The sequence below is a fragment of the Pseudochaenichthys georgianus genome, chromosome 9, assembly GCF_902827115.2.
Source record: "Pseudochaenichthys georgianus chromosome 9, fPseGeo1.2, whole genome shotgun sequence".
Classification (NCBI taxonomy): Eukaryota; Metazoa; Chordata; class Actinopteri; order Perciformes; family Channichthyidae; genus Pseudochaenichthys; species Pseudochaenichthys georgianus.
The window spans coordinates 32451671-32465228 of NC_047511.1; the positions used below are offsets into that span (position 1 = coordinate 32451671).

Consider the following 13558-nt stretch of genomic DNA (forward strand, 5'->3'; position numbering starts at 1 on the left):
GGAAGCAGCTGTGTCAAAGTTATACAGTTAGTCATATTTTACACCAGGATGCACCATAACCTCAGCTGCCTGATAGAGTCTGAGCATCCTCACTGCAGCAGCATAAGATGATAAAGATTGGATGATAATATACTCTCCCACTTCAGTATTTACTGGTTTTTAGAGATGTTTAACTTGTGGAAGATATGTGAAGATATCTAAGAAGGCCAGAGATCAATATTATCATCAGTAGTTTAACACTGCTCCCATACCTTAATGTCTATGTATTTACATTATGTAACAGTCTTTATGTGTTTTCAATGTTACAATGAATATATTTGAGTTGGAATCTATATTTGAAAATGAAGCTATTTATCTTCAAAAGCAATGAGCTGTTCCCGCTCTATTAACTATTTTTCCAGCCAGACATTTAAAATAGAGCTGATGAAATACTTTTCAGGTTGACAGGCAAACACATCAACATCTTTTAAGGGGAAAGTCTGCAATGACATTTTATTTTCAAAACTAACTTTCAACTCCCACAACCCTCATATTGCAGCAAGGTGTAAGGCTAACAGGGTTAATCAAATATGCCAAGACTACTTTTTTTTTAACTTTCCTTTTCCACAGATTAATAGGCTTCATAGTATTGGCTGCCCCCTCCCTTCTTTACTTTCCACAGGGGTTTAGTCTAACATCAGTAAGCCAGAAAAACATGTAGTGCTTTAGTGTTGCCTATTGAGGATTCATTGAGTTTTTATTTGTCCAGCCTGCAGAGCAGCTCTGCATCAACAAAACTGCTTGTAGAACAACATTTATAATTAGCCTTTTTTTTCTTACCTGATATTTCAACACATTAGAAAGCCCACTTCTGAAAGGCTGGCTCGAGACTAATCGCTAGTCTTCTAGGATTTCTACAGACAAGTTCGCTGGCATTGAGTGAGTTGCTGTCAGTCATTGATGTAAAGTTAAGCTTGGCAGCCGGACAGGGAGGCCCTGCCGCATTTCCGTTTGGAAAATATTTCTTCTAAACGAACAGACCTTTTCAGTAAGTGTATACACACTGAAATAGAAACAATGCCCCCCCCCTGCTTTAATAGCTCTATTTCCCTGGCCTAAAATAGATCTGGTTTGTGGAGTTAGTTACCACTCTGACAGATTTGAGGCCAAACAGCAGATTTAAAATAAGTCCATCTGGAGCTTAAAAGCTCTTTTCATAAGGGACAAAGCAGTGACATTCTGTAGAGAGAAAGTAAAATCCTATTTTTCATATTTTCCAACGACTTAAAACATTTACGTGACCTTGCAATATGTATTGATGTACATGTACATGCACACCACTGGAGAATTAAGAACCCAACGCGATCATGTTACTGAGAGAATGGTGATTTATCCTGATGAGTTCATGGGTGTAATTCTAACAGTGTTTGGATTTAGGGGCTAAATATACCTTTTAGTGTTTCAATACATAACTCTCTTTTATTTTGCCCTTGGTATAGTTTAGTGCAGAATGTGCAACCATCAGGTAAAGCAGAATGGAGCGACCATGACCTGTTTCCAAAGGTGAAAAGACAGAGAATCAGGTGGAATCTGTGCAGAGTCAACCGTTGCTATTATTCTAGTCACTACATTCCTAAAAACAACAACAAATAAACAGATATTTCATTGATGCACTGTTGAAAAGAACATATCATAACGGCCACATCATGTAACTATTGAAACAAAACTAATTTTTATGCTACACCAACACTTAATGGAGAGAATTTGGCCTCTGTCTTAACTGTAGTATGCAGTATCGTGCCAAAAGCAGAGCCGGGCGAACGGGCAACAGAATCAGTTTTGTAAGATAAGGTAGCTGCAATTAAGCATTTAGCAAAGTACAAATGTTTACTCTGCACCAAATACAAAGCAGGCAAGTGGACAATGGCAAAGTGATAACAAAATAATTGTTCATATCAGAAGCTTCAGGTCCTGACCGACGAGGCTCAGAGATATTCCTCAAAAAATCAGGCAAGGAATTTAAACGTGACGGAGAGGAACAATAGGTGGGACTTATTAGCCTGTGTTATGTTAACAGGACAGTCTCTCTCTGACAACCAACTCTCTGAAGATGTTATTAATCTCACTGTTGCTGTGTGTGGCTATTAGTGCTGATCTGGGACTGTTTTGGCAATGAAGCTCATTTGCATAAAAAGAGGCCAATTGTGCATATCTAATTAAAATATGTGCAAATAGCACAGGAGCACCAAGACACGATTTGCTTGGAAGCTCAGATACAGTCGGGGTGCATTTCTCCCTGTTGTGGATGCTTTGAGAATACGCAATTTCAATTTACTTAGCAGCGTTAGCCACACAATCCTTTAGGTGAATTTGCCCCATACCTTTTAACTCCTATTACACTTACTTCAGAGTTAGTATTTGTATTTTGTTCCTCTACATGTTTACATGTTTGGATTGGTCAACCGCTTAGAGATGTCCCACCCATTAGGTGTCCCACTACATTGTGTTTGAGCTCTCGCCAATAGAAACGGCCAGTGTGACAAAGTGATGTCCCTACGTTTCATATACATTTTAGACTTTGCAGACTATTTACATGCACAAAAACCTATATAACACTATGCAGGAAAAGGAACACTTCAAAAAGTATAATAGAGCCCCTTTTAATAGCTGTATTCTACTTCCACATTATGGAGAACAAAGCACTAAGTATCAAAGTGAAAGAGTTAATAGCAGTGGTAGAGTTCACACACAAAAACACCACTATATTCAGAAGGAGAATGTACAGTAGTAGCAGGATTCAGCTTTTGTTTTTTGGCTGTCAAATCTCATATGAGAGAGGTTTACAGAAGCACTTCAAATTAATCCATTGTTTGATGTGGACTTATGTGGTTCTTCTGTATAAGTATGGATTTAATAGCTCAAACGTTTTTGCCGTCCATAATTATTAGCCACAAACATCCAGCGGCTGATTTTCTCTTAGTATGACGATCCAGACATTTCAGGATAACTGTAACATCACAGAACAAACGTTTCTATGCTTTTGTTTGACTGACAGCTGACATACACTGATTTTGTAATTTACCAGAAACTCTTCAATGGTTACATTTCCAACATTCCCTTTACCTCCTGCTGTTTTCTTCATGCAAATTAACGTCATTTCATATCTTTTAAGATGAGACAAAATATTCAATTGAAGCACACACATATTTTCCTCAGTTCACAGTCTCTGCAGTGAATCTCCACCTGTTTTCCTCCATCATCTTTCTGTTGACTTGAATACGTTCGTATCGCCCCCAAATTTTGCTCAGCAACTTATCTGAATGCACCTTTCAGTTTCAATGGAAGACACCCATATTACACATTCACAGTCTAATATTACTGCAAGGTATTATCCAATCAGTGTCAATTATCATCATGATTATTATCTATTCATTAAACCTAAGGTCAGGTGCTGTAGAGCCAGAAGAAAAAGCTTTGAAAATAACTCGGAGACAAGACAACACTAGATTCATAAACAGTGTGTTGCCAAGTCTCGCAGTGTTGCTGCATTTATAGGGATTCAGCCTTGTCAGGAGAGCTCCAGGCAGAATGTATGTGTGGATGACCTTGGGGAGAGGTTTACCAGTAGATTTGGGGAGGGAGCAGCTTAAGCATGCAGAGGCATTGTGCTTCAGAACTTTCATTTACTAGCTCTGTTTTTCACTTCTTGCTGTAAATAGCGGGATTTAAGGGGAAATATTCCCTCCATACCAACTATACAAACTGATTTAATTCACTTTTACGGCTATCGTCCCAAGGTGCGTCAGCTAACCCTCTAAAGCCTTGGGATAAAGGCTTTAACTAAATCTAGGTAACAACAGTTTCTTTGTGAGAATGTTTGAGTGGACCACAGTTTAACTCTGAATATGTTTGCTGTCTTTGGGAACATTTCTGCTGATGCGTAGCATGGAGAAAAGCATGTTTTGGCTTGATTCACACCCATTTCCATTATCAGAGGAAACTGCTTCTTCCTCACTCATCAGAGGCGCAGTGTTTCATTTTCAACCTGCAAAATCACAGACCGGCATCACCGTCCATAATCAATGTGCTTAGCTTCTGTTCAATTTCCTCTAAATGTTTTTGTCTTGGTTCCTTGATTTAGTACAGTTTATACATAATTTCCTGTTGATAAGACTCAAAGAGTAGACCAACGAAAGATTTAAAGACCAGTGAATTATAAATTACACTAACAGATCTGAATTTATAATATTCAGTTATACACTGATTATGATCAATAGGCATGTTATCCTCACTTATAATCCTATTTGCTGTGTAATTGTGTATGATTTCCAACCTAGCTCTCATCAGTCGGTGGCCATTAAGTCCTGGTTGGATGTGTATCCACCGTCGTGACAGAGCTCACTCACTACTAAATGTCTCTTTGCACTCACAAAGAGGCTGACTGACTCTGCCCCTTTCTATTTAGCCTGATTTACGATATCGTTTTGCAATAAAGGCCAGTGTGAGGGGAAGAGGTTCATTAAGGAGACCAGTTTATGTTTTGGAGAAGTCCGGAGCGGCCACGGGAATACTGATTGGCACACAGATATGTGCTTGTCTCATCCTCGCAACCCAAGCCAAAAGCTCTTACCCCTTTTCCCCTCCAGCCATGTGCACTGGATGTCACAAAGGAGGTGTTGTTCTCTGCCTGCAGGATGACCAGGATGCCCAGTATTCTTGCCACGGAGTCTGCAGTCTCCTGCTGTGGTAACACTGTTCCAGACTTATCTGGCCTCCTCGCAGCACCTGGAGGCCCATCTCAGCATCCCTTAATGACATCCCCGCTGACCCTCCCAGCCACTAACAGCGGAGCCTATTTGGGTTCATCCCCTCCATCCACAGCTTTACCAAATAGGCCAGCGGCACGGCTTTGCGGTGTTTACTCTTTATCGGTCGATACTCTTTAATTCCCGAGATGATGCTTTCTCTCATGAACTCAAAATAGCTCTTCCTCCTCCCCAGTGAAGCCACAGGCCCATTACTCTTTATTAGCTCTTAGCGTTAAATGTGGCCATCCATTAGAGGCACGGCAACAAACACCCGGTCCCTCAGTAGTCTGCCAGCACACACACACACACACACGATCAATCAAGAGCAATTATTATGAATTGAATTCAGCTCATCCTCTCTAGATAAAGAGGGACACCCTGTGTAGCATATTCCCTTACAAGATTTTCAAACTTGGTATTGCGGCCTTACCTCCATGACTCTTACTCATCAGCTAGGCGGACTCCACCGACCTCTATCTGCCTGAATGATTTCTTTTCTATGGAAGCTGGCATAAAGTAATACCATACTGTGTCATGTATTGATTCTTTTTCCAGTCCCTCTCTTTTGGATTTCTTGGTGGCTCGAAAGCATAAATCATCTGCAAATGATCCTTGAAGGAAATATTGTAATTATTATTCTTGACGCATGGTCACAAATTCAATAGCCCTTATTAATTGAACATGGAGAGAAATATGATGTGGGTAATTCAATGGGACCAGAGAGCTTTCCGTCATCCCTCATGTTTAGAACTGTCCTGTTTGGCATTCATGACAAATCTCTGAATGCTTCAGGGTCAGGATGAGGGTCAGAGGGAGTGTAATGTTAAACCTCGACAAACAGCCGCTTTGCGATTTGATTTGCTGTTTTACTGCTTAGGAGGAACTTGTCTGTATGTGATCATTATTTACGAGATGATTAAAAACTGAATATCTTAATAGAATCCAGGTATCCAAAATGTTTTCTCTTACTTTTGCTCATTGTTGCTCTCCATCTACCTTTGTCGCTTCCAATTGAGCTTTCTGTCATGTTCCTTATCTCTTTGTCTTGACGTGTGTGATGAAGCATAAAGACAGGAAACGGACAAGCTAGCCGCCCGGGCAGCCGTTCACTTCTGTGTCCACCTCCTGTGTTATCGCAGCCAGGAGTGGACAGCAGGAACGCACGCCTCTCCTTCCCCGGTGTCCTCTATTGTGGCTTTTCATTTACTGCGATCCTGCGAGTGTGAAGGCTGCTCTTCGCTCCGCCAGTCCTATTCCGGCTCAACATATCTTAGCGTGGAGCCCCAGTGGTAGGATGAGTGAGCCTGTATGAGGCTGGCTGTAGGAGGGGTGCTGCTTGGCTAGTTAGCACTCATCTGAGACCTGTCTTTCTACCCCGCTTACCTCACCACAGCCGTGTCTGACAGAAAAACTGTTAAGCTAAGAAACACGAAAGCTTAAATTGACTGCAAGAGTGGCATCAGATATATTAGGGTGACAACTTAATTAATTGGAACTAAAACATTTGTTAGGCTATTACATGATATGCGCTTATATACTGCCTAAGAAACTAGATTACAAGGAAACTAGACTAGTGCTGACTGAGATTGTAATACCACTTTTTTCTATGAGAGTTCTTTCTAAGATTGTTTTCCCTGAGCTGTGATATAGCCAGAACTAAAGTCAAAAGGGTAATTGTCCTCAAACAACATACTGTATATCACATGATGGCACTACGTCAAAGGAGCTTTAAGGACATTAAATGGATCATCTGGGAAAAGTGAATGTCTGGACAAATTATTGTGGTAATATTGTGACTGTGGCGGTCCAGAACATAGCACTGAATATGTGAACATGAATGAAAAAACAGGGACTCACTAAAGTTGCAGGACTCATGCTCAATCCTTCTTATTGTTGATGGTCTGACAGTCCAGGGCAAAATGGTATAAACCATCAGACCAACTTTGCCACTACCCAGTATAAAATACTTATTTCATATTTGATCATTTTATCATGCTCTTTCACCAATAACATTTAATGAAGCAACCATCCTCTGTATTTGTTCGATGCTAAAAATCACCGAGGGGTCAATGCGGGGATGTCAGCTTTACCTTGCGGAAAACACAGCCTCTACAGCGTTTCCATGTAAAGAGGATGACGGAAAAAGAAACACGGAATGAAGAAACAGCCACAAACATTTGAATGAATCTGGCTCAGCATAATGCTCGCTTTACAATTTAATGCGACACAATACATTTAATTATACATGATGTGGATCATAAAGTGTATGCTGAAATAGACATTTTCCTCAGTTGAATCACCATAATTGTTCTCTGCCAGCTGAAAGTTGAAAGTATTACAGAAGTCCGATTAGGAAATGTTGAATCTCTGAACCTTGATGCTTCCACAGCAAAACTGCAGTCTGTACTTCCATACATCTGATGTTGAAAATGTAATCAATGACTCATACATATTAAACAGGAATATGGAGTAATACTACAGCAAAATAAAGGAGTTGAATTATTATTTTCTCAACTGTTGTTACTTAGCGCAGCACTTTCACTTCCCTGACTGCATGCAGCAATCTAGAAGTACATACATCTTAAAGGTCTCCTATTATACTGTTTTTCATCAATATATTATTGATCTCAGATATATACAAAACATGTCTCTGAAGTGTTTGGTTCGAAATACCAAACAGATCATTGCAGCATCCCATAATCCCCTCTGTTTCAGCCCCGTTTCAAAAGTGCTGATTCTCTGTGTGTTACTTTAGATGAAAATAAGGAGCCCCTCCCCACGCCCCTATATCTGGTTCAAAAGAACACAATGGTGCTCTAGGATGAGATTCAGGTGATAAGGTGGCGGCAGTTACCTTGGTTGGTTATTGGCTAATGGTTACACAAGCCAAAACATCGTGGTAACATGAATCCTCATGTATTCATGCATGACTTAATGCATGCATTCCCTAAAGTAGGCCTCCTAATCTTGTGTCTTTGCCGAAATGTTGTACTGCTTTCTTATGTGACATGATATGTGAAAATGTGATCTTGTTGGCTTTAAATGATAAATTAAAGTTTGTTAATATTATGAATGAGTTATCTTAAATGGTTTGTGAGCTTTAAGATAATACTGTATGATACATAAAAAAAGTCCTAACTATATAATTAAAAATTCAAATTAAGTCCAAAATTATGATCTAATTTGTATTTGTAATATTGCCAAATACATGATGCCTAAATAGACATAAGGGCTGACTTTATTTGAGGCATCACAAAGATGATTGATGCATGAGCACCAAAGGGTTAATAAAGGTGATTTCACATAGGCTATTCATCATATGTTATTTATCAGTGTAAACGACGGAACAGGTCACCACTTTATTTGAAGGGGCACAAACATGATTAGTTAATCATGATTACAACACTTGGAATCGCTGTGACTGGTCAGTTTTTTGGCCTTTCACTTTAACTGCAGATCTATATGAAGAAGACATGAACATCATTAATAACTCAGAAGTCATGATGATTGAGATACCTTAGTTGATGCATTAATTAAGGTATTGTTCCTGCATTAAGTCATGCATGAGATACCTTAGTTGATGCATTATTAAGGTATTGTTCCTGCATTAAGTCATGCATGAGATACTATTAATCCTTATACATGACTGATAGTTCATGAACTACTACATGAATGAATTCATGCTTTTTCATGCATTAAGTCATGATGATTCATGCACCCTTACCATAAAGTGTTACCAAAATCGTTATGACATCATAAAGCTTCCAAAATCTGACCAGCTCATTATCAGACAGGTGTTTATATAAATGGATCAGGACAAAAAGTGAGCGAATCTTTTTTCCTGAAACTTTCAGAATCTCTTTACACATGTTTATATAAAAGACATGAGAAAGTGGATTTTGCATAATAGGTCCCCTTTAAGTTAAAACCAACTGCACCAAGCTAACATAGCAGAGGGGTGGCAGAGAAAAACTAATATCAACCTATAATAACCAAAAGTTCTGTAGCATATTTCTTAGTTTATAAATAGGGGACAGGAAATGCATCATACTGTACGCATATTGTCCGGAAGCCCCCGGCTTCCTTTATTTTTTGTTTGCCCTTTGATTGTCTGTTTGTTTTGTTTGTCCACCATATACAGCAACCTTGGGTCCCTTGAAAGGCACTATATAAATATCATTTATTATTATTATTGTTATGGGCATTTAAGGATCCTAGACATTGGATGACGAAGCGTATACTGGAAATAGTGTGCTGTAAATAAAAAACATTTAAGAATACTTCCTTGACTTTCGGAAGGACTCACTGTACTTACAACATCAATAATATCAATCTTCTCATATTTCTTGCCAAAAATCATTTTAGCAACATATTATATAAATTAAGTAAAAGCTGTAAATTGTACTGGGGCCACAGCAGGAGCCCATTACAAAATAAGCAATATTCAAGGGCTCCAGTTATCAAAGCTACACTCTTCTGCAGAGAAAAACAGACTAGTTGAAAAGTAGGTTTACTTTGTTTTCAATTTCTCCTTCCCAGAACAAAGCAAGGAGCAATTCATCTTGAAATAGCTTTGTATGATTTATTAATTCTAATTCATAACAAAGGCTTGCTGATTCTGATCTTGTTGGATCTGGGTTTGGAGATATCCAGGTGTATTTCTTGTGATACTCCCACTGTTTCTAAACAAGGCTTCTGCCGCTTGGAGACGAACTGCCTCCCAACTACTTATAGTAGTGCACACACTGAAATACACTGAACAGACTGTCTTCAAATAATCACAATTAAAGCTCCATGATTTGAATGTCTTAATTAAAAAACAATGCATAGATTAAAGAAATGTTGAAGCTACTTTAAATGTAATCTGAGCCTGGCCCATACAAGGACTCTAATTTGTATTTCTCTTTTCCATTTTCTGTTTCCCTTCCACTAGATTGACTGCACATTTTGTGAAGATATAAAAGTGTTTTGTAGATTTTATTTGTATGAAGGATGTGCCGTGGTGTGCTTTGCCTTAAATAGACCTTAAATACTTTTACACATTTATTTTTTTGACACATGGTGGTTAAACAAGCACTCTGCCTTCCTGAAATAAGATATTTATTCACATGTTCATTCAGATGCTATTCTTGTATTGCACTTGAAATTGTAAAAACGTATATAGGCCCATTGAGTTTGCTTGTTTTATCAGAGCAGCCTTTAAGAATAGTGTATGTTATAATGGTTGGATAACATTCTTCATAATGGGTATTTTAGACCTTCAAGAAATTACAGTAGATGCTTGTTGCTTGTTGATGCTTGTACAAAGGTACATTTATAAATAAATTATATCAAGACGAAAATCGATTTTCGACAAAAGTCTGTAATATAACATCAGTGATCTATGTATGTAATCCTGTTGTTTCCATAGTGTGTGTGTATAAGCACAATTGAGCACATTTCAGTCCATTATGTTGGCCTTGAAAAGAAAGTGCAGTCCTGTGGAGAGAGCACTTTACTTGAAATGCAAATTCTCAGACATGGGAGTGAGGGTAACATTACTACCCAGGGACCAGGAGATGACTTTGTTCCTGACTGTTCTGTCTTGCCGAATTATCAAGCTTTTCATTTGTCAGCAGTGAAAATCCACATATACAACAATACATCTTGCCAACAAACAACAAAAGGATCCTGCTTGTTCAGTAAAAATACAAATTGCTCTGTGTTTCCCAGCTGCTCAGAAGTCTGTGGTCCCTGTCGTATTCATATGGTCGAGAGCCGAGTTTTAACTCTGAAGCAGCTAACTGATGCTTTACGTAGGATAGCTGCTGCCCCTGGGTGGAGGTCTGGACCTGCCTCCATCCTCGTATCCTCCACTGGGACAGCAGCACGGAGGTCAAGAGGGCCATCATGAATCACAAATCCCTGTCTGATTTGTAAATTGTCGGGGCATTGATTTACATGGATGATCAGAGGAATGAAATCCTCTGGCAGCCAGAAAGAAGATGGTGTGCCGAAGGAGTGTAATCACACAGCAGATTTCTCTTGAGAGGAAGGTCAAAGTCTTTTGATTTAAATATTTTTTTTATCTGAACTTTGCTGATCCTCAACCAATGTGGGAATAGCCCATAATAAAGGAGTCTGCGCTTAATTGTAATCATGTTTATTTATATAGATGATTTGATAAGTAGCCATAACAGAATGGTTATCAGAGCATCACAACATTGTAAATGTGTGTCATTAGATTTGACTTTAATAGTACTTTTACTTTTGCTTGTCTCATCCTCTCAACCCAAGCCAAAAGCTCTTACCCCTTTTCCCTTCCATAATTACTTTTAAGATTAGAATAGCTGTTGTATTTCAATTTCAGTGATACAGCAGCAAGCTGGAAGCAGTCAATACACTAAGTTAATTGCAAAAAAAATGATACGTTTTTTTGCAAAGATTGCTTGATTGTTATAGCCTTAATTAAGTTATGATGAAAAACTCAGTCATAGCAATCATTGCATATGTCTAGATTTGTCTTTTTTTGTACTGCTTCTAATGGCTGTCACTCATATAAGTTTTGTATGAGCTTTCCCTGACTCAGCTCTTCTCTTCTGTCTTTCAGTAGCCAACTGTCGAGTGTTGGAAGGACTACAGAGATATTCCTCCATCCCCACATACCTGCCTGTCAACTACCAGGTGCTCAACGCTGACTTGGCTTTCTTCCTGAAAGAAGCCAACCAGGACTTTATGAGGAACTCTAGCCTGATGTCGCGGACTGAGCCCTTCTTCATCTACCAGGCCAGAAGTTTGCCCTCCATCAACACCAGCTATGGGCCTCTGTCTGTGGAGCAGCCTGTCCCGTTAGAGCTCCTACAGACCCCGGGGACGTTTCCCACCTCTTCTGTTTTTACCTTCAACTGGAAGGTGCAGACCTTCATCATGAAAACCAGGATTCACTTGGCCAAGCCCAGGGTCCAGGTGCTGTTTTATGTTGCCGGCAGGGACTGGGACGACTACAGCGCCATCGACAAGCTGCCCTGCGTGCACATGTTTGCTTTCCATGAGACCCAGGAAGTGCGTGGCAGTTGCCAGCTGAAGGGGGGTCTGGGTTTGTGCGTGGCCGAGCTGGAGCCCTTGGCCGGTTGGTTCAGCCCACCCAGCGTAGTACCGGGCCGCCAGAAGAACCTGGAGATGTCCGAGGGCACACCGGTGGAGCTGTACTACATGCTGCAGTCCACAGAGGGGGGAGAGTGCCACTCAGAGGAGGCCAGGAAGGACAACATCATCCGCTCAAGCCAGGAGGGGCTGTTTGGTTCCTACACCTCCACACCGCTGCGGAGGATCGGGGGTGTGAGGCTCTACCAGAACCCCGCTCCTCCACCCCTCGCTGAACACAGGCTGGATAATAACTTTATGGTCCTGGTGCCAGCCTCACCCATGAGACAGAGGGAAACCATCTCTGCTTTCATCAGCGTGGCAGCCTTCTCTCCCGTGGAGATGTTTACTCTCAGGTAAGAATGCTTTTCTCTCTGTTCATTTGTGAAGACATTTTCTGTCAGACTTTGGTCATTTTAGTCTCATTTAAAGATTATGCCAGAAACCTTGCATTTTAAAATATATAGAAATGTAAATGTGGCCTAACCTGATTATCCATGTGTCTTTCTATAAGCAAACCTTGAGATTTGTAATCACATTCAGGGACTGTGAGAGCAGGGAGTTCTCAATTCTGCCTCCTGCTCGACATGATCACTTATATTGTGTTTCATTATAACCACAATTAAGTTGTTCTCATTGACTTATTTTTTTATTTTGCTCTGAATTCTTACAACTGAATACATTTAAAATAACGATTTGATTGCAGTTCACAGATGCCACCTGTTAACCAAGGTAAACAGCAATTCCTCTGCTGCGTGCTCTGAGGCTGTCGATGAAATACGTATTGATCGCTGAGTGATCAAACAACATAAGCGTAAACAGACACTAATGGCTACTAGAATGTCTTTACCATTCAAATTCAAAACGAGTTACCAGAGAGAGTTAGAGGAAAGATGGCTGCTTGATTCTCTTCCCACACATCTTCTACATCTGTGAAGGCATGATTCTCTATTTTAAACAAGTGATACTTATTATTACCTGTATTCTGAGAGGTCTGTAGAGAATAGGTGAACATGTTGAATCATTATTTTTCAGTTAAGTGATCTTTATCCTGCATTTCATTAAACCAGTGGTTCTCAAACTTTTTCTGTCAGGCTCCCCCTTTGGAAAAAAAAAAAAGTCGGGCCCCCCCCAACACAAGTCAGGCTCAGTGGCGGCGCCAGAGATTTATTTTGGGGGTTCTGTGGGGTAGCTTGACGTTTCATAGAGGGTGCTCAAACATTTAGGGTTTCCCATTAATGTACCGGTCGCTACAGTGGAATTTTCTACTGCAACAATCCCCATGCATATACACAATGTACCCGCGACTGTTACAATGAAGGCTCGATAATCAGCTCACGGCATATAGGTGTAAGCAGGGGTAAAGTGCTATTTTTATAGGTGGTGTGTGGACCTAAAATAGGGGGTCCGGGGGCATGCTCCCCTGGGAAGATTTATTTTTAAATATTGAAGTTAAATGCATCAATCTGGTGCACTTTGAGAGCAAAATTAAGAGATCTATGGATACCTCTCTCTTCACCTATATGAAACAGACCTGGAAACAGATTGACTTTTTCTTTATGGACTCTCCTCCACTTTGTTGTTGAAAAAACTCCTTATATCTGTTAGCGTAGCTCGCTAGCACCAGAAGCTAACAACAACGATCTCCG

General features: G+C 40.0%; 1 protein-coding gene across 1 annotated transcript in view; it reads left to right on the forward strand.

Annotated features, from left to right (window-relative positions):
* LOC117451923 (transmembrane protein 132C) overlaps positions 1-13558 on the forward strand; it is a 170473-nt gene that overhangs the window by 12143 nt on the left and 144772 nt on the right. Inside the window, exon 2 of the mRNA XM_071204391.1 lies at positions 11377-12265. Coding sequence (XP_071060492.1) covers positions 11377-12265 — 889 coding nt within the window. The remainder of the gene's footprint in view (positions 1-11376; positions 12266-13558) is intronic.